At 49.5% G+C, this 27,031-nt stretch overlaps 1 protein-coding gene across 7 annotated transcripts in view; it reads right to left on the bottom strand.

Annotated features, from left to right (window-relative positions):
* Nucleotides 1–213: 213 nt before the first annotated feature.
* Nucleotides 214–27,031, bottom strand: part of BTRC (beta-transducin repeat containing E3 ubiquitin protein ligase) — a 140,517-nt gene continuing 113,699 nt past the window's right edge. For all 7 annotated transcript variants that reach the window (XM_019555896.1, XM_019555890.1, XM_019555893.1 and 4 more), the window contains 10 exons: nt 24,882–25,068; nt 21,767–21,863; nt 20,318–20,455; nt 19,679–19,797; nt 15,187–15,436; nt 14,651–14,769; nt 9,660–9,770; nt 6,918–6,996; nt 2,408–2,601; nt 214–528 (listed from right to left, as the gene is read on the bottom strand). In XM_019555896.1, coding sequence (XP_019411441.1) covers nt 2,440–2,601; nt 6,918–6,996; nt 9,660–9,770; nt 14,651–14,769; nt 15,187–15,436; nt 19,679–19,797; nt 20,318–20,455; nt 21,767–21,863; nt 24,882–25,068 — 1,262 coding nt within the window. In that variant the 3' untranslated portion in view covers nt 214–528; nt 2,408–2,439. The remainder of the gene's footprint in view (nt 529–2,407; nt 2,602–6,917; nt 6,997–9,659; nt 9,771–14,650; nt 14,770–15,186; nt 15,437–19,678; nt 19,798–20,317; nt 20,456–21,766; nt 21,864–24,881; nt 25,069–27,031) is intronic.

The raw sequence follows: 27,031 nt of genomic DNA, 5'->3' as shown, positions 1-27,031 counted from the left end.
ATGCAGCGGGGACTCGGGTCTACTCTCAGGCATCGCTTTAGTTGCTCTTCGGAGTCAGGTGTGAGATGCTCTTATCAAAGACTGATGATGATACCTAATTATATCTCCAAGCAGCAGCCCCTTCCCCAGCCTCCTGACCCGGCAGCGACTCTCTCTGCAGGGTGCCCAGTGACAATGATTCTTCTGCTTAAGAGCAAAGCAACGAAGACCGGCAACACCTTAAATATTTTTATAGGACATCTGTGCCTGCATCTAGAGAGGGAAAAGCGGGAGGTGGGGGGACAAGGGAGAAAGAAGAGGGGAGGTTTAAAAATGTTAATCGTTCATGAAAGATAAAAGACGTCTTCTGATATAGCAGCACTTTAGCAGTTGGCTGCGCTGAGCAGACCCTGTCTGAGATCGACTGCACGCCAACTTTGTTCCAGAAACGAGTCTGAGAGCCTCTTTCTTCAGCAAGGATTCATTACGTGGAGAGTTCGTTTGTCCTGGCATTGGCAGATAATTTAAATACTGCAGCTTAAATGAGTCCTGGGGGGAAAAAAAGAAAAAGAAAAGAAGCAAGGGCAGGTTTCCTTTCCCTTCTTGCCATTGTCCGAATAACCTGTGTTTGCTACCGGTGCTTTGCGAGGGGGTAGAAGGAGCTGGGCTGACAGCTGCAGAGTGCAGGCTGAGCTGTGGCATGGTGCTCCTCACGGGTACCATGCCTGGAAACAACCTTGCCAGCAATGGGCTGATGCTTTGCCTGTTTTCTGAAGTTGCTAACAGCAGCCTCGAGTGCAGCGCGCTCGCTAACCACAGCAAAGAGTCCTCGGCCCCTGAACCAACGCGCAGCCCATGGGTCACAGATCAAACCCAGCTACACAACCGCTTGGGTGTAGATTCAGGTCCCCCCCGTAACAGCCTCAGAGTGACAGTGCTCTTGTGTTACAGCTCAAGCAGTGGTTCTCAACCAGGGCACACAGCACCCTGCCATGCCCTGAGATCCTCTTATTGGTTTCTGCACAGTATCAGCATCATGAGGAGTGCAAACACTTGCACACAAGAGCAACCCTGAGATTCCCAGTAGGGATCCAGTTTGTCAAACCTGGATCTGGTGTGTCAAATCTCGTGCCCATCCGTGTCTGTCTGAGCTCTCTGCAACAGAAGAAAGGCTTTAGTATTTTCCTGCTGCCAAAAAACACGAGGAAAGCAAAGAGTCGGCATTTTCCAGGGTGGTCTTCAAAGTTGAGAACCACTGGGCTAGCAGGAAAGCACTGGCCAGGCCATGTGTTGCATCAAGGCTGACAGTAGTTTTACTAAGAGGTTAGATTATAGATTTATATAGGATGGTCTGGACAGGGCTGATCTTGCCTCAGGCACGGGTTGGACTAGATGTCACCTCTGCAGGTCCTTCAAGCCTCACTTATGATTTCTATGATTCTAGATGCCTACAACACATGTGGCTAGATTGGGCCGTGTTAATAAATACTGCCCATAATATATTCCCGTGCAATTAGGCCAAACTCAGCCTTCAGCTCCTCAAGCCCTAGAGACATTCCTCATCCTTCACCGCTCATCTCCAGCCAACTGCGGGGAGGACGGTGTGGTTGCTACCTAGGAGGGAAGGAAACCAGTACTCCATGGCTAAACCCTCCTGCTTCAGGACAACAGCCCCATGTCAAGCTGCTCGCATCCCCTTGTTAAGCACCAGAAGCTCCCTTGCCCTTCATTTCTGGATGCTGGTGGCAGCTGGTTTAATTGCAGCCCCTGATCTAAGCTACCAAAAAAATCCACTCCTTACCAGGATGCACCAGCTCCTGGCCGCCCAAAGGCCTGGACATGTGATGCTGGATGTGTGACGTCCAGTTTCATTTACTCTGGGTATGATGGCAGGGTCCAGAGCACCAGCTATTATCCATGCACCGGGCTACAATTACCACCCTTTGCCATTAGTTGAGGGAGAGCAGGTGACTGCCCACCTGCCTTGGGCAAATGGCTAACATGGGATAGAGCTGCCGACACATGGCTGTGCCTACCAGGTGTTATCCCAGATTTTTCCCAGGCTAGTTCTACACTGCATTCAAGAAGGCTGTAGAGCTCGTGTTCACTTCTTTCTGGGGCAGTCATCCACATGCGGGATCACAGAGGAGCAGCCTTGGTGGCAGAGAAAGCCCTTGCTCACCGGGTAGAGACAGCAGATGATGGAAAGAGCAGGGCATGGCAGGGTGAAATCCTGCCCCTGCCACCATTACCTGGCACTAGCTCTCAACTTTTTTTGGCCTAAAAGGAGCCCCTCTGTAACCTTTCTGAATGTAGAGTCCAGCTAAGTAATTCTCAGCTAGGTGCCCTACATTCAGAACCGTTACAGGGGAGCTTTGAGCTTGTCCCTCGAACCAAACGCTCGCCAGCCCCGGGGCCACGGCTTTACCTGTGCAAGTGTGAGGTACAGTGTAGCGTTATTTATCTGGAGATGTAGGTGTACGTTCTGGAGGGGGAGCGGGTCGACTCTGCCTGGGCAGCCGGGTCGTTCAGGAAGTCCCAGATGAGGATCGTGTCGTCGTGCGAGCTGCTGACGATCTGGAACTCATCAAACTGGAGGCGAAAGACTCTCCCAGAATGCTCCTGAACGGGAGGTTAGAGACACCGTGTGTTACTTGACGTACCGCCTGGGAACGCCCAGAGAGGCTTGAGTTTGTGGGTTGATTGGTTTTTTGGTGCAAGGCCACTGCGTGCATATGACCTGTGGCTGGGGCTGGGAATTCACCCCACCATATACAGAGGAGGCATTACCTCCTATGCCCCGGTACATATGCCCTGGAGAACAAGTCGAGCTGTCCTCACAGTGCAGCTCAGCTCTGCTTTATCCTCTTATCTCCTACTACAGAGCTTAGCATTAACTCTGGAGCATTTCCAACGGCGGCATGCTCGAGCGGATCAAGAGACAGTTCCACGAGTGGCCCGGGGTCCCCGTCCAGTGCCGGTGCTACAGCCGAAAGAGGGAAGCAATGAAATTGGAGGAGACAAAGGGGACGGTGGTGAGATGTCCACCGATCCAGCAAAGATTCCTCCCGAATACTACAGGGAAAGGGCTTTCTTGACGGGGGGTTGCGCTCCGGGCCTGAGAGGCTGAGTGGAAGCAGCCTGGTGATTTGGCAGAAGTTCAAGCTGTTATTAACAGGCAGCAATGGCCAGATCCTGGACACAGTAAGGCACGTGCCCCTATGCTTTCCCTGCATGCTGGCGACTTGCTATCAGTGTTTCCTCTTTCCCAGTCACGGAGAAACATAAAGGAGGCAAAGGCAGCTCCTTGCATCTCGGCTTAGCTCATGGATGGCTCTGTTATGCCCTCTATGGGGTCAAAGCAAGCAGGAAACATAGAAACTAAGAGATATTCTGTTTACTGCAGCTCTTTTAAAGAGGGCTAAATAAAAGGTTGCCCCACTATATGGCCATAAAGTAGAAAGAGAAACCCCAGAGAGGGGGGCCACCTCAAAGGGGTGGGCAGTGTGAAAATAAGCCCTTCAAATGCCTGGAGATATGGCAAGGTCTTTCGGAGCTGTTTCAGGATGATCTCTCTACATGAACCAGACCCGTAAAGCCAAGGAGGCTGCTTGCAAGACAAAGCATCTTTGGGGGTGGAAAAATTTTCTCACTGATTAACAAAGCATCCACTCTCAGTGCCTGCTCCTATATTCTAGTGGGAAAGGTGTTTCCTGAATTGTACTAAGAGCCTCTGTCATTTTGCTGAGATGCCATTCACAAGATGCTGAAAGAAACCAAGCGTCTTTCTAAAGGGTGTTCCGAAAAAACTATTTTTTCAATCTCGCGCTTATGAAGTCAGAGGCACGCGCCTGAAATTTCTGCACCTGATCGTCGCGCTTGCCCCTTGCTGTCACGGGGAGAGCCCGTGTGAGAGGCCTACATCGCCTCGCAAAGCCCAGAAAACCTGCCTCCCTCGGCTGGGAGGGGAAAGCCGGAGCAGGCTGATTCTCAGCCTAGAAAGCGCTGTTAAACTCACGCGGCTGCTGCTTCATCCAAAGGAGGGAAAAAAATGCGAGGGAGCTGGCATGTGGCGAGCATTCGTTATCTGTGGACTTTTCCCCCACTGTTTGAAAATTGAACACAAACAGTGGGGGGCTGGCGATGTTCATTGTGAAGCCAGGTTTAATTTGGGAAGCGGAGGGAAGGCGGGTGGGGGGGAGAGCCTGGGTAAGTGGATGCAAAGATGCCCTGTTGTCACAGATGTGAAAGATTTTAAAACAGACACACTTCAACCTACCCTCCTTCCCCTGCTCAGTCCTCTCTGCTGCTCTCAGGCTGGGGGATTTATTGGCAACTGCTCCCAGAGTCCTACAACAATTTCCTCCCATGATTTCTGATGGATGACACAATTAGCTGGAGCACCCAGGATGTCCGTGGCTGGAGAAGGCGGGTGGAATGGCACTAGTTAAATAAAACCTCCCGGGTCTGCGGGCACACGCTGTGCTCAGGGTTTAAGCCTGGTATGCGATCAGTGCTGCTAATTGCACTGGAGTCTCCCGATGCTTTGGGTACGTAGCTGGCTGACAGAGTGGTTTCCATGGGCGTGAGTCAGCCTGCTCTCTGAAAGATGCCTTTCAATGCCTTGCCGCAGACTGTCTGGCCCTTGAACCCTCGCCCTGCAGTCTGGGGAATCAGCCACACGTTTTGCGGCAGGTTTATGGTGAAGGAAGGGAACAGTTACTGGGCCCATGGATGGGAGCAGGCGGAATGAATGCTAATGCCAGCGAAGCCTGAGCTTTCCACCCCTATGAAGGCTTCCAGGCTCCTTTGTATTTTGAAGGGAGTCAGGAGCTGGGCTGGAAGCTGCTTAAACACAGAACAGGCATGGCCAGTGCAGCAGCTGACTGGGCTTCCTATGGCTTCTTGTTCAAGCGTTTCAGCTCAGACTGGGGGGGTGTCACCTTTATGGCCTAGTCTATCCCGGCATTTTCTTAACCTATTTCTAGATTCTTTATCAATGATGTGGACATTGGTATCAGAAGCAGACTGGCCAAGTTCACTGATGACACCAAACTTTGGGGTAAAGTGTCCACACCTGAGGGCAGGATGATGATCCAGGCTAACCTGGACAGGCTCAGAAAATGGGCAGACGAAAACCTGATGGTGTTCAACACCGATAAATGCAAGGTTCTCCACTTTGGGAAGAAAAACCTGCAGCATGCTTTCAGCCTTGGCAGTGCTACGCTGGCTAGCACCATGGCTGAAAGAGACTTGGGGGTCATGATTAACCACAAGATGAATATGAGCCACCAGTGCGATGATGTGGCTGGTAAAGCAAGCAAAACTCTGGGTTGCATCCATAAATGCTTCTCTAGCAAATCTCAGGATGTCATCCTCCTGCTGTACTTGGCCTTGGTGAGGCCGCAACTGGAGTACTGCATCCAATTCTGGGCTCCACAATTTAAAAAAGACATGGAGAAACTTGGGAGTCCAGAGGAGAGCCATGCACATGATCAGGAGAGCAGGCCTGATGAGGAGACGCTGAGAGCCATGGGAGTCTTCAGCCTGGAAAAACGCAGGCTCAGGGTGGACCCGGTAGCCACCTGTAAGTTTACCAGGGATGCTCATCAGGATCTGGGGGAATGCCTGTTCACCAGAGCGCCCCAAGGGATAACAAGGTCAAATGGTCACAGATGCCTCCAAGACCGTTTCAGGCTGGACATAAGGAAGAATTGCTTTACTGTCTGAGCCCCAAAGGCCTGGAACAGACTGTGACTGAAGGTTGTGCAAGCACCTACTCTGGATTCATTTAAGAGACATTTGGACAATTATCTTGCTGGGATCATCTGATCCCAGCTGACTTCCTGCCCTTGGGGCAGGGGGCTGGACTCGATGATCTTCCGAGGTCGCTTCCAACCCTAACGTCTATGAAATCTATGAAATTCCCCTACAGCCAATATGGCCCAGTGCTAAAAGTGGGAGCAAAAGGAGAGCAGGTCTGCCCCAGAGCCTTTCTCCCACCACCAGATTGGCAATGAGCATCAGTGGTAGACAGAGCCATGTGACAACAGGCAAGGTCCAAGGCTGGGGGTGAGGGGGTCAGGGTCTGTGATCCACCCTGCCTTTGGCTTCAGCTTCCAAACAAGGGGCAAGACAACAGCAGCCAAGCTGATGTGTCTGCTCTCCCCTGGCTAAGGACGGTGAGACGTTTTATTTCAAGAACCAAGGGCAGGACATCTGCCCTGCCAAGCAAGGCAGACACAGCGGTGGATGAAACCCAGACCTGGACTTTGTTAGTCACTCAAAACTCAGCAAGAAATATGGAGGGAGTTCCCTGCGCCGTGAGGTCTAATCCCCACCTTTTAATGCTCTACTGACTACAGCAGTCACAAGTTGGGAAGCAGCAGGAGAGGAGGAAGGCTGAGACTCCTGGGACAACCAGAGGCACGTATGCTATGTGGAATCCAAGGTCATGATCAGCAAAGACATCTTCCCCCGTGAAGTCAGGTCCTTTGCTCTTGGGAAAAATCATTGTTCCATTGTCGCCAAATATTAGAAGTGAAGAAGACCTGGAGCTGGCCCAGAAACACTGCCCTGGCCTCACATGACAGGGGCCTGTGTCGCTGAAGAGGCCATAAAACTGACCCCCTGGCTGAGTGAGATGGGCCCGTGGCACTTTCCCCAGTGCTACGACTGATAACCATGGTGTCTGACCAAGAGCTGGCTGGGGCAAGTCCTTCCTGGTGACCCGGGATCCCTCTTGTGGTTTAACCTTCTTCACTGCCCATCCCCAGCTGTGTTGGCTCAGTTTGGCCTCGGGGCCCTGGAAATTTTCCGGCCTGCTGGCTGGATCAGAACTCCTGCAGATGGTCTAAACCAGCTCAAGGCTCCACGGCCCAACAAAGCCTTGACAAACCCAACCCCAGCTCTCCCCCCCCCCAACCAAAAACTCTTACCACGAGGGTTCGCAGACAGAGAGTCCCTGCTGGGGCGCGAGGGTCCAGGGCAGCCACGAGGTCCCACACTTTAATTTTCCTAGGGAGGAAAGAGAGACAAACCTTGTGACTTTGCTACAGAGCAAAGAGCAAGTGCCGAAGGTAAACGAGTAACAGCTCAGACGATGCACCCGGCTCGTGGAGAAGCACAGGTGAGTGCTTCTGCTCGAGACGTGGTGCTCTCTCTTGGGCAAAGCTTGCTTATCTTAAGGGGAAAAAAGGGGTGCAGGTAACATAGAGAATCAGGCAGGTTTATGCTGAATGGGTCAAAAGATGTAAAACAAAGTGGCAAGGGACAAGAGAGTGGGTGTGAGTGGATGTAATATAGTTCATCAAGCCCTTTATTTGCCCAAAGAATGAGTCTAAGGACACAGACATACAAACAATTTACCGTGTGGTGCCAGAGGGCACGGATTTACCACTCAACAGCTGCTCTGGGCTAACTGCCCATGCGCGTGCTCTTACCCGCTGTACAGGAAAGGCAGCCAGTGATAACTCTATGTCTCTCACTGAAGGCTACTGAACCATGGGTTAGCTCTTACCATGGGATAAGTTCATAGGACAGTTAGGCTGGAAGGGGTGTCAGAAGGTCACGGCAGGTCGCCCCTGTATAACCATCCCAGCCAAGTGTCTGCTCAACCTGCTCTGGAAAACTTCCAGGGCCACTTCTCTAGGTGCCTGCTCCAATGCTGGACCACCCTCAGAGTCAGAAAGTTCCTCCTCAGCTCCAATCCAATTCCCCTGCTGCAGCTTCAGGCCGTTGCTCCTAGTCCTGTTCCCTGTGGCCACCTCCTTCCTCTCTACAATCACCCTGCAGGTATTGGAAGACTGTGATCCGATTCCCTCCCCCACCAAAGTCTTCTCTTCTCCAGACTAAATGAATGAGACAGCATACAGAAAGTGCGGTGGGCGAGATAATTCAAGTGGCTCATGCTGCAGTTGATCGGTTCTGCTACGTAAGCTCGGACATCCTACAACAGTCGTGTCTCTAGCAAAGATTAACGCGTGCACATGGGCATTTACTGAAGTGCAGCTGACTTGCAATAAGCCCCTGCCCTCTTTTACTGCATACTGAGATCTTTGCATATCCCTGGCTTTTGTGTCTATGGCAGTTGTTCTCAACTGGAGTGCTGCGAGACCCCCTCAGGGTACCCCACGCAGGCACTGCCATTGCAGTACTGGCATCCAGGTACAACACTGTAGTGTGCAGAGCTAGTGTCACACACGCCCCTCAGTAATGTTGTCTGTAACGCTAAAGCAAGCTGGATAGCTGGTTTGTGCTGTAGCCCTTCCCAGTCCGCCTACGCCCTCCCTGGAAACAGAGATGCACATGACCTTCCTGGTTTAGCTGAGCATGAGACATGCTGGGCAGTTCTACCTGGAGGAAGCAACACCCGGTTGAGAAGCACTGAGGTCGGTTGAGCACAACAGCAGTTCTCAAGTGGGGCTGCTGCTATGACTTCAAAAAGGTTGAGTGCGTTTCAGTGTGAGTGCGTCTCACACTGGTCTACTGTGTGAATTCTCCCTTTCTTTGACTGACATGAGCCTGCTCCTTTCTGCTGAGGTGCGGGCAGGTTGTAGTTAAGAACCTGACAGCTGAACCTCCACTGGTGCTAAGTACCAAACTGCTGCTATTGGCAGGCACAGGTAGTTTCCACCAAAGACCTCAGCTTGTGAAGCAGTGGAGATGCAGGGTTTCAGAAGACAGAATGCATGCAGCAGGAGGAAAAGGTAGCTCCACTTTCCAAACCCATGCATGGATCCACTTCGCTATGAAGTTGGGCAACTCTCTTGAGTTGCTGATAGCTGGCTAGGTTGGAGATGCAGAAATCTTTGGTTAGGGTCTTAAGGAGGAAGAAATGACTGGCAATGATTTGGGAATCCTGCAATAATTTGGAAGAAGAGGACTGTATGGAAGATGCAAGCTGCTTCTGGATCTGCTGTGTAGGAAGCTATCCTTCCCAGAGCAGCAGCCATGAAAGCACTGACTTCTGAGTAGCAGACAGAGGGGAAAAAAGCGTGTGCAGGATTTGTGAGATTTGTAGACAAGCAGCAGCAGTTTTAGACACTATAATGTTAACAAGATGCTAGATCTTATGGATCCACCTTAGCCCTTCAAGTACAAGCAGGCTCTGCATGGATCTACCGCACGGAGCTGGAGGGGCACACACAACTCTCTCCAAACAAAACAAGGATAAAAGAACCAGGGGAACATCTAAAGCAGCGGGCAGATGAGTTGAGCAGGGCTGGTTTCCACCATGCCAGGATCGGGTCCTGGGGCCTGACAGTGCCCCCTTCTTGCCTTGTGTGCCAGGATTGGGCCCTGGCAGTGCCTCCTCCCATTGGGATTAGGCCCCCTGGACCTGACATCTTTCTGATACCCTCCGTGCACGGGGAGTGGGCTGTGGGGCCCAGAACTACCCTTGCCCAGCCCTGTAGTCCGGGCTTGGGCACTTAATCCAGCAGATAGGGCTTGGGGATCCCACAGGTTCGGAAATTTGGAGGCAGGAGAGTGGTACCGTTAGGCTGGATGACATGACACTGTAGGCCGGATCTGGCCCACGGGTCTAAAGCCTAACATGCTTTGCATGCATCAGCCAGAAGAATGGCAGGACAGACAAAGGAGCCTAATGTCCCATTGGAGGTAATGGGGCAGGGAGAAGACAGGGATGGAGGTTCAGAGGTGCAGTCCAGCCGCCTCACCCATCGTATGCTCCGCTGACTATCCTCTTGTTATCGAAGCGTATGCATCTCACCAGCTCCTCATGGCCTTCCAGGACTCGTAAGCACGCCCCACACTCGATATCCCACAACCTGCAAGAGAAGCAGCAGCAGAGAGATCATCTGAAGATCGACTTATTTCGTGGAAGCGTTTGGTCTTTTATTGGTCAATGGCTCCTAGGAGACAAAGATAACAAAACCCACATGGAAGGTACTAACTGCATTTAGGACCCTCACAACTCTCCACCTTTTGCAGCTCAGTTGCAATGTGGTTTTCAGAGGTGACCCCATTATGTCACCTTCTGCTAAGGCAGAAGGAAGTCAGAGGACTCGGCAAAAGGCAAAGCTGGGACCCTATATGGTCAACACTGCTTCCCACCCTGCTATATCACATGGCAGCTCTGGTGAGGGGTAGAAAGCTCCCCTGCTACAAAGCACATCCATCCTCCAAGGGACGCCTGCCACCTGAGAAGAGCTCAGCGTGGCAGGACGCTCCCCACCAAGGTGAGCTGTGCTCTCTTAGTGCCTAGAGCTGCTCAGGGAACGATTCAGCAATGTAAATATTTTAAGACCAGACCGGCCCATTAGATCATCTAATCTTACCTCCTATGTGATACAAGCCAAAGAGTTTCACTAGGTTCCCCCTGCATTGCGCCCAATAACTTGTGCCTGACTCAAGTATGTTTGGAAATGCCCCCACTATTGAACTAAAGACATCAAGGGAGGGAAAATCCCCCCCAAAATCTGATCATTTGTTCCAATGATCTGATCACCTCCACAGGGAAAAAAACTCTGTCATATTTTTAAGCTGAATGTGTCTTTAAAACCTCCAGACATTAATCTAGTGGTGAGAAGCATAACAAGAGCCACAGAGACTTTTGATTCTCTCCATGAAGATACTCATATGTCACAATCAAGCCAACTCTTAATCTGTTTGCAAAGCTAAACAGATGGAGCTCCTCCAGTCTCTTACTCCTATGCATGTTTTCTGCTCCAAACATTTTTACAGGTCTTCGCTAAACCATATGCAATATTTCACAGTCCTTTTTAAAATGCTGCCCCCAGAACTAGATGCAGCTTTCCAAGTACTGGCCTCACCCAATACCATATGGAAAAATAAGAGAGGTCAGGACTTCCTGAAGGAGGATTTTTATTTTGGGAGACTAATTTAAAATAGAAGCACCTTTCACATGGCCGTTAAGTTAAGAGGCCTCTTAGAAGTATTGGAGAAGCTGCAATAACTCTATTTGTGGTAGCGTTAGGGTGATGTGTGGCTGTGATGGTCCCAGATACGTGCAAGAGGCAAGGATTTTTGTGAGTGATATCTTTTATGCAGTTGGATAACATACAGTACATAGTTGATCCACTAAAAGGTAACCTACTATGCAGATTGTTCAGAACAAAAAAAGATATCGCCCACAAAAAAAATCCTTGCCTCTTGCAATAAATCCATTTTTGTCAGCTTAACTCAAGATAAAAAGCAGTTACTGCAATGAAAACTGGTTCTTTGGCACTCGCTATCCCTATATCTCCCACTTCTGGTCTGCAGGCACGCTACGTGTGAGAGATGGAAATCTTCATGAACAACAGCATACAAGGGGGCTATGCCCTCCTATACCCCACCGCTGAGGATTTAAAGGGCACAGGAACTTACGTTGCTACAACTGGATCCGGTTTTGCTACAACTTGCTACAGTCTTCCACCTTTGTTACTTGCAGTACCGTTTGGCTACAACTTGCTACAACCCTTTTTACTCCACCTGGATCCTGTTTTGCTCCACCTGGATCCTGACAGGCTTTCTGGGAGCAAGAGGAAGGAAGCTGATTCACGGAATATATATGGATAGCGCACCTTGAAGAGCCATGGGTATCGTGGGGTCAGTAAATGTTAGTTGTCCTTTGAGTAACTGTCCCCTTCTAGTGACTCACAGACAGAAATGTGTGCTGGATGGGGGGTCTACTGAAATGATTGCTCACGCAAGAGCTTGGGAAGCATGAGGTTTGAAGAAAACTGGCAGGTAGATCAATGTGAAAGTCAGAGACCACTTTAACACAAGAACTCTGGCAGAAGCTTGAAAGAGAGACCCTTTGTCCTTGGGGTAGTAGTCAATGGCTTTATGCCTAGCTGGCAGCCGGTATCAAGTGGATCGCCCCAGGGGTTGGTACTGGGGCTGGTTTTGTTCAGTATCTTCATTACTGATTTGGAAGGTGGCACAGAGTGCACCCTCAGCACATTTGCAGATGACACCAAACTGGGGGGAGTAGATACACTGGAGGGTAGGGCTAGGATTCAGAGTGACCTAGATATGTTGGATGAGTGGGACAAAAGAAATCTCATGAGGTTCAACAAGGACAAGTGTAAGGTCCTGCACTGAGGAGGGAACAATCCTGGGCTGGGCAGCAGCTCTGCAGAAAAGGACCTGGGGGGACAGGGGACAAGAAGCTGAACAGAACCCAGCAGTGTGCCCTGGGTGCCAAGAAGGCGACCGGCATCCTGGGCTGCATCGGTAGGCGAATTGCCAGCCAACTGAGGGCAGTGATTCTTCCCCTCTATTTGGCACTGGGGAGGCCACAACTGGAGTCCTGTGTCCAGCTGTGGGCCCCCACGACAGAAAGGATGTGGACACGTTGGAGAGAGGCCAGCGGAGGGCAACAAAAATGGTTGTGGGGCTGGGGCACATGACTTGTGAGCAGAGGCTGAGGGAACTGGGCTGAGTCTGCAGAAGAGAAGACCGAGGGGGATAGAATAGCAGCCTTCACCTCCCTGCAGGGGGGCTGCAACAGGGATGAAGCTGGGCTGTTCTCAGTGGGGGCAGATGATAGGACAAGGAGCAATGGGCTCAGGCTGCAGCAAGGAAGTTGAGGCTGGATATTAAGAAAAATGTTCTCACTAGGAGGGTAGTAAACCACCGGAACAGGTCACCCAGAGAGGTGGTGCAGTCTGCATCCTCGGAGGTGTTTAAGACCTGGGTACACAAAGCCTTGTCTGGGATGATGCAGTTGGGGCTGGTCCTGCTTTGAGCAGGGCACTGGACTAGATGCAACCTCCTGAGGTCCTGCCCAGACCTCATTTTCTGTGATTCTATGATGCTCTAAAAATTGATGCTGCTGCAATGGTCTGGATCCCTTTACTTCTTCTAACTTGGCGCATACTCTTCTCATTTTCTTGGTCTGAATGCCCAGCCCTGCTTTCCTTTTCACAGCTTGCCTGGAGCAACAAAACACTCTGACCTTAGAGGCTCAGTTATTAAGATTATATTGAGATTGGGTGGGGGGGAGGGTTAAATTCCTTAGTTAAGCTTGATGGGCTGGTTATTTAGTAGGTATAAATTTGTCCACTTATGGTGAGGGGAGAGGAGTTGGGCTGATTTGCAACTACTGAAGATCACCCCTGAATACTCACCCCAATCACTGTTTTCCAGAGGGCTGCATTAAACCCTAATTTCCTTGATATTTTGGGCACTCTTTTGACTTGGATTTGTAGAAACTAAATACCAAGCCCTCCACTCACAGCAGAGAAGACTGTCACCTGTCCTTTTACCACCCTCCCATAGATGCCCACCCTCAGCCAATGTTTGAGGAAGAACTACAGGGTAAAGGAACAGGTAAACCTCATGCCATGCCTTCAGGTGGACCCAGTGTGGGTTTGGTGAAGATTCACTGCCAACCTCAGTGAAAGCCTAGCATAATCTCTCTGTTGACTAGGGGTTGCATTCAGTGTAAGCCTAAAAGTAATTGTATTCCTCTAGGTTTATTACTGTATGGAAATGTATTTTCACTTAGCATTACAAGTGGTATTTTAGGTAGTTTTCTAAGCGCTGTAATATTTAACTGTTCCCTATTCCAATTACTTTCTGGAGCTGAATTTCATGGCACCGCACAAAGAGAACAGTTTTTCCTAATGCCAAGTGCAAAGTCTCCTCGCCATATGTAAGGTCATTTAATAGGAACAATGCAACTTAATAACCTCCCACTTGGCTCTCTCAAAGAAACAGGGAGATGGTGCTCCCTCAGCCCAGCTGTTCCCTTTCACTCAGTCATGCCGTCAAGCTGACAGACAGCAGAATTTGGCTGGCGGGCCTGGGCTGGATCACTCTGTGATGTCATGCAGAGAAGCATCACTTCCTTGCAGGGTTCACGGAGGGGAAAAGCAGGCTGTAGTGGGGGAAGGTGCTCTGGCACACGGCAGCGTCAGTACACAGCAGTGATGAGGGGACTGGAAGCAGATCGGTTTTGTTTCCAAGTTTCACCTGCAGGGGAAAAGTCCGCCTATAAAGCAGCAGGTGGAAGTTAAGATGGGGAAAGCCCTGGCTTTCAACTGCATAACCTGACCACTTAGCATAATTTAGGTTCCTGTTCCAGTTTGCTCAACAGCCCCTTATCAGCAGGTACATTCCCCTACCGGCAGCTGCACAATGGATCGAGACAATCCCAGCTCTTGGCATGAAAAGGGTTACATCTGAGCCTGCTATTAGGGCAGCCCGAAAAGTGCAAGAGGGAGCAAAGTGAACATCATGCTCTTCACCAGCTGTTCCAAACTTATGAGATGCCAAGTACCACAAGAGGAGTTTGGCGAGAGCTCAGGAGGATTTCAGCGGAGGATTAAACGCCTCTTATTGCAAATCTGACCCTTTAACTAGACACACAGCCCAATTAAAGTATCACAAGAGGACAGCGCAGGAAGTGATACTTGCCAGCTCTTCGCACACCAAAACTGCCTGAGTAACCCGACTCGTTGATTAGGATTGCGCCCCTGAGATGCTGAGGATTAAAGACAATGCAGAATAAAGGCTTTGCAATATCCCTCTTCAGTAGTTCATAGCATTCAGCATCAGAGGCAGCACAATTTTAGGAGATGCTGGCACAGCCCATTCTGGTTAGCTAATGTCTGCAGGTACCAAGGGAATTAAGACAGTGACCTTGGCGTGAACTGAGAGACCGTGTGCAGAGTGCTGCGCCGGGAGCCTGCCTTACCTGATGGTGTTATCGGAGGAGCCGCTCACCACTAGCCGGTCTCTGTACTGCAGGCACGCGATGCCTCGTTTGTGTCCATTTAAGGTGCGCACAAATTCGCAGGTACTCGTGTTCCAGACCTGTGATGGGGAGCGGGGGAAGGAAACCCACACAGGGACTAATTATTAAGAGGTAACTAACAGAAGCAGGTACCTGCTGTGTGGGAAATGAGTACATCCACCAGGTTCAAAGCTATGATGCTGGGGTCACAGTCAAATTCAAGATGTTATTGTTAACAGAGAGAAAATTGCCTTTCCAATGACATTTGGCTATGGGCTTCAACACTTAATAGTTTAGGTCCCTTTTAAGAGAGGGTTTTTTTGTTTTTTTTTTTTACACTGAATTTTATCAAAGCTAGTCCCTTAGTCTCAGCACTCTCAACCCGAGCCTCACTTTATGAACTGGATTTTTCCTAAGCTTTAACATCCCAGTTGTATATTCTGGGGGATCCGCTCATTACTCTTGGTTAATAATAAAAAGCCTTTGTCACTTCTCACCTTTATAGTCCTATCACCCGACGCTGATACAATATACTTGTCGTCGAAGTCCACTACATTGACGGCGGCCCTGTGTCCGACCAGGACCCTTCTCAGGGTAATGTCTGTTGGAGACGCCATATCCCAGACGGCGATGGACCGGTCTTTGGAGCACGTCACCATCATGCCGTTGTTGAAGCGCAGGTGCAGCACTGCTTCGCAGTGGTGAATCAGTGTGTTCAGCATCTCGCCTGTATTGACATCCCATACCCTGGATTCACAGTCATGTGAGAGGTTGGGGTGGAGGGAAGAACACGGTAGGTTTTTCAGCAGAATGCAAGAGAGAGACTATCTCTGGCTGCATTACAAGCATTTAACTTGAGCTACACTGAGAATCTACTGAATATATTATGGGGAGACTTATTCTATAAACCTGTTGATTACCAATACGTTCAAGGAGTCCGGCAGCCAAAAACCTGCAATGCAGTTAGTGCCATAAAACAACCCAGCTGGAATAAAGCATTGTATAATTAAGTGAATTTAGTGCTGATGAAGGTACCAGATTGACAGCCCTGGAGACTGAAGCTCCCTGTTATCAAAGCCTGCAGCGCACATCTCATCTAGGCATCTTTTCCTTGACCTGCAGGGTAGAGGCAAGATCACTTGAAGTGGCCTGTTTAATCTTTGGTCTCTCTCTGCTGGGACTGTCAACAAGACAGATAGTTTTAAGACAGCAGGAGAAGTTCAGACCATGCTTTTGTGTTCTGAACGAATCCAAAAGGGCCTGTCAAGAGCGATATAACGAGGTTGAATCAGGTCCTAATGGAAGCAGAGCATTTACCTTGCACATATCTGTACTTAGACAACTATATTCCTGGAATGCGTGTGGATGGTGCACAGAGTTTTCCCAGTTAATTTGCTGTGAATACGAATAGTCTATTACACTCCAAGGATCATTTGTAGTTAAAAAAAAAAAAAAAATCCAGGTACCTGCTCAATGGAAGCAGCTCCTAGGATTTGTGTGGTGCACTTTAATGTGAAAAAAAATGACAATGTTTCTTTGCTGCATCCTGTTTGCCAAGCTCACCTCAAGGCAAATTTCTTTACAGAGGTTTCCTGCGGCGCTATCATGCCCTGAGCCCCAGCTACGCTAAACTCCAGCGGCATAACGGCTGCATCATCAAATAGCAAGAGATTCTGGAAATTGAGTCCCTCCTCCCTTAACAAAGCTTGCAATTAAAACCGGCAGGGATGTCAGGGAGGGGAGAAAAGTCTTTGTGCAACCCAAACGGTTATGTTGTATGCTCCAGTCTCGTTGCCCCTTCTGCTTTGTGTGCTCGTCCGCAGAGCTGGGCTGACTCGGTGTCTTGGGGGCCGCTTGAAGACTGCCTGCCGACAGCTGTTCACCCTTGCTGGACCCACTGGAGCACCCTTACTGCCTCAGAGCCAGCCTGCTTTGAAAAAGCAGAGAGGCACCTGCCATTTGGTGCCTTCCACAGGGACAAAACCTGCTCTACCCATGCCAAAAAGTGAAGTCGCTCCTCCCAAGGGACATTTAAACAGCAGCAGAGTCCAGCAACGAGGTCGACTCCACCAGAGGCCAAAATGTGCTTCCTCTGCCTCTGCTTACCTCTGGAAACGCTACGGAAAAATAAGATGCACCATCAATCTTGCAGTCGCACCTTCATCCTGCCCATTCTTTTAAGCCCAAAGTACATCTCTATGGTCCCACCCCGGCAAACCCCACTCTGCTTGCATGCCTGTCTGCAGCACCTACCACGCTATCCTTCAGACACTTGTGTTATAAGCATACAGTCACAAAACATGCCCGCTGCTCCCAAAGCATGCCCTAACACACTGGGGTCCAACCTTTTTCCCTAGTGGGATGGATGGGCAGTGCTTGGTTTGTCTGCAGGCTGGATCTGGCTGATGGTCCTGATCTGGCACCTGGGGCAGGTGCGGTGGGGCCCCATCGGGCCACATGGAGGGGGTAGGTAGGCACCCTGGACCTGATCCAGTCATGTGGTAGAAGAGGGCTTGACCTGGCCCAACCTGGCTGCATGCGGTTGGTAATTTGGCAGTGGAAAGGAGTGGCAGTATTAACTGCGGCAGCTCCCCCACTGCCAAATTTCCCAACCTGTGGGGAGCTCTGTGGGCCAGATCCTATGGCTCTGCCAGCTGGATTTGGCCCACAGGCTGGAGGCTGAGCACTCCTATCCTAACCTAATGAAACAACCCCAGAGCACTGTTCCACCCTCTTACCCACCAGTGCCAGGGAAGCAAGGAACACTTGCCTTAGACTCTTTCTGTGCCCTTCCTCACCTCTCCTCCCTTCCCTTCACCCACGATTTCCTGCCTGTGCCAAATTTGCATTCGCTCATCCCTGTACCCCCGGTCCTCCAGGCCAAACCTACATCATCTCCAGGCCCTGCCAGGACTGCTGCACGACCTGCCCATGTGCAAGTCAAATCCTGGAAAGGAAGAAATGCAGCTAGTGCAGAGTGGCTCTGAGCACCAGAACTGCTCCCAGGCCCCCCCGGCTTGGCTGTGCTTCTGGCTGCATGCTGCTTTGAGCTGCCACACTGCCCCTCTTTCAGAGTTTGGCATGTGCTGGGTGGGAACAAGTGGATGTGGCATCAGCAGTGGCATGGACGTGGCCTCAGCTTCTCCACTCCATTAAAGGAAGCAACTGCTTTGGGGTGCGACTCCCAAAGGCCCCTGGAAGCAGTGAGAAGCAGCAGAGCCGAGCAGCAGCTGAAGGAGGGGCGGCAAGAGCCTATCATGGGGGCCTTTTAACCAGCTACTGGAAAGCGTGAAGCTTTCTGTGGTAGCCCTGGGGTGCCTGACTGTGTGTACATGCCTTTCTTCCTGGATGCAAATAGCTTATTTTTTATTGCAGGTCACAGAGCGCAGGGGCCAGCATCTAGGCAATGGGGCTCTGGGTATGAATCTCAGGCATCAGTCACAAATGCCGGGAAGAATCTAATACTGGCGTATGGACCGGTGGATCAGATCACTGCTACAACAGCCAGGACAGAGAGAGGAGGTAAGCTATCTTTTTGCATAAACAATTACGTGGCCATCACGAAGTTGCAGGCTATGCGGAAAGACACCAGGCTTAAAATGGACGGCTGGTGGAAAGCGCAGAGACTTCTGCCTGCAGTATGCAGAGGAGCGAGGGCTGTAGACAAAAGAGCTGAGCCATTAGAAAATCAGCAGTGTGCAGATGGGGCTGCCAAACAGAGCGGGGGAGGGAGGTGGAGTGATGTGTCTGGACAAGGGGGTCCCTGAAACCGGAGACAGGAGGGATAAGAGTCCGTCCATACATCCAACTGGCAGAACTGGACTGAGCCTTCCTCCTCCTCCTCCTCATCAAGACTAAAGAGTTCTCTGCAACGTGCCTCGGGGGGTCCAGGGACATATTTATAGATACAAAGGGAAATGAAGTACTCTGGGCAAGTAGCCAGCCTCCAATTTGGCCTGCTAGCTATGGCCTGGAGACTGACAACTGCTTTTCACCCAGTTCAGCCTTTTCCTTTGCGAGTCAGTGTTTAGCACAGTGCAGTCCTGCCCCGTCTCCGTGCTGATTCATTTCTACAGCCAGATCTCCTGGAGACACGCGGCATAAATTGTGGTCTCGTACGCATGGCAGGAACTGACAGACCTCCCAGAGCCATGAGATTGTGTAACACCATGGGCGAGAGCTGGATTGCAGAGTTATTGGCTTCTCACTATGATTTCAAAATGAGCTTGGGTGACAGCTCTCAGCAGGCTGCAGCCATGCGAACAGGAACCCAGATGCAACTGTTGCCAGAAAGGCTCAGACTCAGGGTAGAGCAGAGACTTACCAGTAGAGAGAACCCCAATCCCCTAACCAAGGCACCCTTCCCTCTTCCCCTGCCACGGGGAGACGGGGTCCCATGCTAGCTTAATACACTGAGTCCCTAATAACCAAACATACAGGCATTTCCACGGCACAGTCCTTAATTTCCTTAAGTGAAATGGTTACAGCTATGGACACTGGCCTCCTGACCTAGGACTAGCAACTTTCACATCTGGAGAACAGCTTTTGATGCATCAGTCTGGCCTTGGTGGGGACACAATGACCAAGGTCATGCAGACACAGTGAGGAGGACATTGGGTTGAGAGAATTATCTGGGTAATTCTGGCAGCCTGGCTACAAATCTTCTGCTAAAATTAAGAGATGATGAATGATGAAACCCTCTGTATTGCTTGGAAAATTTCAGCCACTGTTTTTAAACAGAATGTTAGTCAAACACAGAGCGGTCGCTCTAGCCCATCTTAGAAACCCCTAGCCCTTCCTGAACTAACCATTTCCCCTTGATAGCTGTGACAGCTCGAGGGGACACTGGCTGTTACATGACCCAGGCACTCTCAGGTGGAAAGGTTTGCAAACCACATCCTCAAAATGGCCAAATGGAGCATGTTTAATTGAAACCTTTTCAGTGTCAGACGAAGTGGGACTGCGAGGGTCAAATGCAGAAGCACGTACCTGACGGTCGAGTCAGAGGAGCCGGTAATGATCACCCGCTCGTCATACTGCAGGCACAGCACAGAACCCGTGTGTCCAGTCAGGATGCGCTTGCATTCCAGCGTATTCTTATCCCAGATCTAGGACAGCCAATGTTCACAAACAGCTTGTTAAGTAAGATTTTCATCACTGGGTAAACGACGCATGTTGCTGGGCTGGCTCTTTTGTTTTTTTATTACCGAGTGTTTTACCCATATTGCAGGCAGAACTTCCTTAGTGGCAAGGAACGCACTTTGTATTCCACAGGCGCTTTGGTGAGAGATAAAACACTCTTAATATCTCTGGTTTTAATATGAATACAGGCTTTACCCTTCTCATCAGGGAACAAGGGTAGCCTGTAATTACTGGAGGACCAATAATACTGCCAGTAAAGTCCATTCTGGAAGGAGGCAGAGAATTTCTTGCCAGATAAGTTAGAGTGATGCACGTTTCTGGAGGGAGGTTTATCTACCAGCACCAAAGAAAAGCATACCCAGGGTGGAAAGCTGTCTAAGGAAGTCTCTGGGCAGCTGCTCCCTTCTTTACTGGAATGAGGACACAAGCCTTATTCCCGAAGCGGGCTGTACCTGCCCCAGCACTGCTGCCCCGGGGAAAGCTCACCTTGATGGTATTGTCACGGAGGCCACTAACTATCTTCTGATCGTCGTACTGTAAACAATAAACCCCTTTACTGGTTTCGCTCCGACAGTGGATTCTCTGTAAACTGTGCCTTCCGCACCGCCAGTTGGACTCGATCGTCTGGGTTGGGGATGAGAGAAGAAAAACAGCGATAATAAATCATGGAGCCGTTTTTTTGTTTTGTTTTTTTTTAATTAGAGAAAATACTTCCTTTTAAACATCTCCCTCCAGAAAGGGCCATTAGACTACATTGCAATCTCCCCAGGGGAGCAGCAATGGTGGCAGAGTTCTGGCTATGGCTGCTTAGCATGGCACAAAGCGCTGGAAAGTAAGCTGCAGCAAAAGGGCTTGTATTGCTCCCTGGAAAAGTGGATGAGAGGTTTCTAATGTCTCTGGATCCGGTGGATCATTTTGGACTCTGAAGAACAAAAGCCACTGTGTAATGGAGCAGATCCCAATCACTCTAGCACAGAGCTCTCAACCTTGTTCAGCTTAAAGCACCCCTCGTTAGACATAAAGCAGCCCTCCTTAGACTTGAGGCACCTCTCGGAAAATGCCAGCTCTTAGTTTTCACTCATTTTTTAAAGCTGAAAAAATAATACAGCAATTTTTCTGCTGCAAGGAACTCAGGAAGACCCCAGCAGGGCAGCATTTTTTTTAAATGCTATGGATTCTTATTTGAAATCACTGGGTTTATCTTGTGAATCATATTTGCATGTCTGGTTGAGAATCGCTGCCCTAGCACCTGAGCACCTCTTGCACCTGAGCCAAGCACACACAGGAGTTGGTACCTTGCACATAACTATATCTAGGGCACCAGTGCTATGTGTTTGATGCTGTTCACTACAAGCCCTGTGGACTGCTGTCTCCAACAGTGCATTTTTTCCCAGATTCAACTCATGGCATGCACAGACACTCGCTCTCCCAGGAGAAACTCTCCTGGGAGTGACTTAACCCTGGTTGTTCCCAGGTTATTTTACTCCTGGAGCAGCCATTTTTACTCTGGGAGAAGAAGCCAGAATATCTGGACACTCCTGGTTTCTCCTGGGAGGGCAATGGCTCTCCCAGGAGAGACTGAATGCCTGCACAAGGCCTCTGTCAACTTACTAAGGTCTCATAAGTTCTGCCCTGGGTTAAAAGCTATGGAACCGAACCAAAAAAAAGCCACGAACTCTGCCCAGCTGCTGCTAGGGCATCACAAGTGTGGGCAGATTCAGCATTAACATGTCTGACAGAATAGCTTGATTCACATGGAGGAGGAAGGCAGGCAGCACAAAATGTTTTCCAAGAGCCCCTGATCTCAGGGGTTCTGCACACATCATGTGCATAGCACAACCAACATTTAACATTGATTTGAGGATGCAGGGATTGTTAACACAAAATCAGAAAGCTTAATAAAAGCCCACCACAAAATAAAGCTGTGTTTCTTACCTCTATGTCCTGTATAATTTTGGGATAAAGTGCTCTATAGAAGGAGTTGGGTGGGGCATTGCCATCGGGAGGCTTGTTTTTAAATAGATACTGTCCCCTGGAAGAGAAGGAACATGGTTGCAGCAGGTTTGGGCAAAGGTTTCTAAGGTGTTTTACAGAAGTGGGTCTGGAGCTGTTTGTCAGCACAGGGGACATATTAGCACTTGGATTTGGCTTGTTCAGCTCAGGTACCATCTGACCCAAGCATGATGGCAAGTACCAGCAGATTCCTAAACAGACACTAGCAGGCACTAAAGGAAGAGGGGATGTGTTGTAGATATACGGCAGGAGTTGCTTTCACCTAAGAGGAAGGCGACAGTGGCTCATATAGCCCCAGCTTGGTTACGTATAGCATGTGGCCTTTAAAATAAAGTCCATGAGGGAAGAAAACTAAAAAAGCCGAGGGACCGCCATGCTGTCACCTGCTGAAAGCTACTTTGGCAGGACTAACATCTGCTTTGGTTCGTGGACGTTTTACTGCCTCTACTCGATTCTGGGAAAGCACCGTTTCATCAGTGGCTCCCGTCCTCGTTTCAACCCCGATTTGGAATACACAGATCCCAAGCTAGATTTTTGCTACAAAAAAATCCCGTAAACGGCAATCACTTCCCGCTGTGTAAAAAACTTTAATTCCTCATCCTGAAGTTAAGAAGCCACCAAACACGGTGTGGAAGCTAGTAAACCCCACCATGGGCGTACTAACTGCTGCTTTGCCTGGCAACATGCCTTGCAAAGTGGAGATAGGCACAAATGCCTCTGAGTGTAATCCTGGCATCAGAGGCATGGAGTTTATGCTGGGCCAGCTCTCTGCTCCTCCCTCCATTGCTCCATTACAGTGTAATTAATTGTTCCAAACCTCCACGTGCATCTCTTTCCTGGCCCTTCCGCTCGCTACACCTTGAAACCAAGTTGAGGGCTTGTCCCTTAGATGTGCTGACAGAAAATCCAGCCCCCGTACAAGCAACTGATGGGCTCACAAGGAGGATGGCCTATTTCAATGCCACGGGCAAATTAATTTCAAGCAAGTTTTGAGGCTGAATTGGCTTCTGCCTGGGAATTTTCAGGGATTTAAACAAACAAACAAAAAAAGTGTCTCAGTTCTCAAGCCCTTGAATGTGCACATGTGTGCAAGTAGGTAGTTGTGCTCGTGGGTCCCATTCACAGCAGGCTGAGGCTGGCACGGCATTCAGGAGAACGACGTATCAGAAAACTGGTGCTTCATAGACTTACTAGGGGATACTGAAAGCTCCTGTGAAGTGCAAGTGCTCTAGGGTGGGGAGAAAGCCTGCATCATGATCTGGAAGGTGACAGTCACCCCTATGACGGCCTTCACGTGGAATTAATTGTTTGTGGATCAGCCAAAGAATTGCTTGGTCTTTCCAGTCTCCCGGGTGAGTTCTGTATTATGAGTGGAGGATAACAGGCACTCTGTCACCTGCAGGTGGTGATGACTGGCAGACTCCGGCAGCATACTGTGTTCAGCTATCTGGACAGACGTGAACTGTGCCTGAATTTTTTTGTTGAAAAATAAATAATATGCTTTTCTATAAAAACATAGGCCAATCCATATGGCTGTGTTGCTTCCTAGCAAGCTGTCACTGCGGTCAACGTCTGTGGGGCAGGGTTTGGGTTCTCCTGCAACAGGCACCAGGAAGCAAGTGCAGAAATCCAGCGGCCCATGCACTGAAGCTAAGTGAGAAGCTATGAGCAAATAACACCAGTCATCTATCATTCTGAACTGTCCACCTATTCACTTCCCTGTGCCATTCATAGCACTGATTACAAGCTATAAAGCTCTATATGACAGAGACCCAATTAAATTGGATATTGCTTGCTAGCCTTTCTCCATCATTCCACTATGCCTGGGGAGAGCCCTTTGCAGCCAGTCAGAGGGTATTCTCGATGGGAGTCCGCGCCTTGGGATCTCCATCACTCCAGAAGCCGAGTTAAACAACATCCAGGTAACCATACCACCTCGGGGAAGCAGCATGAGTGTGGCTGGCTGGGCTTCAGGATAAAAAGCTGGATTTTATAATTGACTTTTGGACACATCCACTATCGATGTGACCAGCAATGGAGGCAGCAATATAGATCTGGAGACGGAAGCAGGATTTCTCCAGAGTCTCCCCCCGGCGTTTGCAGCTAACAGCCGCGGGGGCGAGGGCTGCGCTCCCGATCGCTACAACGTGACTGGAAGCAGATCTACATAATGTTTGTTTCTAAAGGACATTTCATAAGCATGATTTACTCATCTTTATAATCGGAGGCAAACAATATAACAAAATTAACTTCAAAACGCATAAGAGCTTCGGCTTGCAACTTTGTATCTTTTTCTTTTTAATAGCAACTAAAATGCCTGAGCTGTCACTTTTATCTTGTTTATGAAATATTCATACCCAGCTTTCTTGCTGCCAACATCCTAGGGACACCCTTGGAAAAGAAAATTATGTATTAAAGGGCTTACCCCAGAGAGGGAAAGTTCTAATGAAATGTTAGCAGAGCAGTTTCAAACTTGAGCAAGACCCACATTCGGCTAAGGCTATTCCAGCTGATTATTAACTAATCTATCTGCATTTCCAAAGTCCCCTATCCTCCGCGGTACCTACCCTTGGCTTCCAGTTTGAGAATTAAACGGATATCTAATAGCGAAAATGTGCTGAGGAAAACAAACAAACCTATCAGGAAATACTAATTCACGCCACACGCGTCCCAGCGCCCGCCCTGAAAAATGCTTTTCTGCTCTGAACTGCTGACTTGTTTAGTGCTCCTCTTAGGCAGAGACAGACTCTTAATACAAAAAAGGGATGAAGGCTGGGCACCGGAGTCTACCCTGCTTACCACTGCCGCGCTGCAGTGCCAACAAAATGGGGAAGGGGAAAATGGCCAAAATGGGTTGCAGAGTCCCCACCCCCAAAGCCCATTCTCCCCAACCTTTGAGTTTTCTGTAACCGAATGGCAGACTGGAAGCCAGTGTTACACTTCAGGGTGCTAGTGACCGAGTCCGAACGCGGCACTAAAGACACAGCGCCTGCTGTCCTAGATGGGTAAGGAAGAGCTGCAGCGGCAGGTCCCTCACCATCCTCTCCTCTCCGCCAGCCCCCTCCATAGCGAGTCCGTCCTGACCATTCGCTCGATAAGCTTCTTCCACAGCATGCCGTCGGATGTCACTCGGTACCACTCCTTACACACCAGCTCAGCGGCACATAACGATTTGGCATCCAGGTACGACAGGATGTTCTCGGCGATGTGATCCAATCCCCGAGCTGGGAAAGGGGGAAAAAAAAAAAAGAACGAGGGTATTAGTCATTGGGCAGACCCTCCTTGCATGCCACGAAGATGTACGGTCTTCCCTACCGTTGTCTGTCTAGCCTTCTGTATGCCACCCTGGACAAAAGGTACGGGAGGGTATTAGCTGCTAAGTTCAGAAGCAAACACGTTCTCCCAACTTCTTTTGGCTAAAACACAACAAGACATTAAAAATAATAAAGAATCCAAGAAGTCATTCCAATCTATTTCTATGGGTTAGCACTAGGGGGAGATTCTACGGATGGCATTTCCAACTCAGCGATGCAGCCCCCAAAATATCTCTATATTAGGACCATTTCTCATCTCGCTGCTACAGCTGTTCTTGTGTTCCAACGGCTCAAAAGCTGTTTTTGCTAAAGAAGTAGCTTTTAAACGTAATGAAGAAAAAAAATATATATTCCCAATGTGTACCCTGAAGGGTAGTGGTACTTTTAGACATGGGGGAGGGAAAGATATGCAGATGCACGGGGGGAGATATAGTGAAGGAGAGAGAGACTGAAGGGAGTGAAGCAGGTTTGCCGGTATCATTTATTTCTGTGGGTGGAGAAAGACATGTACCCAAACAGTATAATTTGCAATTATTTCCTAACGTGAAAACCAGAAGAGTTGCTTTGTGTTTCAACAACACTGGAGCAAAATGCAAGACAAGTGAGTGAAAAATGAAAGGACCGATACGGCTGCAACCTGGATACCTGAAAAATGAACGGATGCTGGACCTGACAGATATATAACAGGATAAGGCTGAAATACAGCCTGGGGGGAAGGGGGCTCAGCTTGTACTGCTTAAACCGGATGAGTTCAAAATTCACCACCACCCACTCAAGCCTAATCGGCAGAAAGACCTCAGAGGAATAAGGCATCTACAAAACAGGATGTTGCACTAATAAAGCTGCTCTTGGCCGCTGTCCTAATTCACAAGTGAGACGGCCACCATCAGAAGGTTGTTTCTCCTCGCAGGTCACATTTCAGAGCCTTTACGGAGACCACAATTAAGAGAACCTGCCATCCCCCAGGCATTGAGCTCTGCCCGAGAAAAGACCAAGCATAGCAGATTGGCATGACATGCAACTTCCATCTGCTCCATAATGAAAGTCCTTACACATCCAGTGTGGGATCAAATACTTCTTTTCTTACTCTTAAAAGACCAGCCTCAAAGACGGAGCTCCGCTTGTTAGCAATGCTGGAGGAGGAGGAAACAGTAAATGCATTTTGATGGGTTGAGTCACATGCCTCTCCTTCTGCAGATGGAGAGAGGCGCACATCAGCTGATTCTGATCCGACTCCAGGAGACATGGTGTGCTCTTCTCTTTGCTTGTTAAGAATCTCCCAATCAGCTCCTCATGCGTGAAAACGAGATCCTGAAGCCTGGCTTGCTCTGTCTTCTTTCGCCCCTTTTCTGAACATCCTCAACTTTGAAATAGCTTTAAAACACAGCCGTTTGCAGAGAAACAACTGGACAGCAGGCTGTGCCTGATTCTCTAGTGCCGAGCACTTGAGGGACGGGCAAACAGGGGCACCAGATGCCAGAAGGAGAAAGAGGCCCACCATCTCTTGTCTATGGAGGGGCAAAGTCTCATGACCATACAATTTTAAATACACTTACGGCTTTTACACAAAACTTCAAAGGAAGTGTTTGTAAAAGAAACTGGACTGGGGGCTGCAGTCCTCTATTTAATCAACAGAGCGATGCAGAATGGACAATCTCCCCCAACTCTGGTCACTTCTACCAGCACATCACAACCCTCCTTAGGTAGACTCCTTTCCAGGGATGAAAGGCGAATTGGGGCTGCACTCCCATGGCCCGAAGTCTCCAGTGAGATGGGAGACGTATTCAAGCACACATCCAGGAGGGCCTTGCGGGGGAATGCATGCTCAGGGGCAACCAACATGGGTTCATCAGTGGCAGGTCTTGTCAGACCA

This window comes from Crocodylus porosus, unplaced genomic scaffold, assembly GCF_001723895.1.
Source record: "Crocodylus porosus isolate Cpor-Errol unplaced genomic scaffold, CroPor_comp1, whole genome shotgun sequence".
NCBI lineage: Eukaryota > Metazoa > Chordata > Crocodylia > Crocodylidae > Crocodylus > Crocodylus porosus.
Note: the sequence above shows the minus strand (reverse complement) of the source record. Positions and strands in the feature narration are given on the sequence as shown.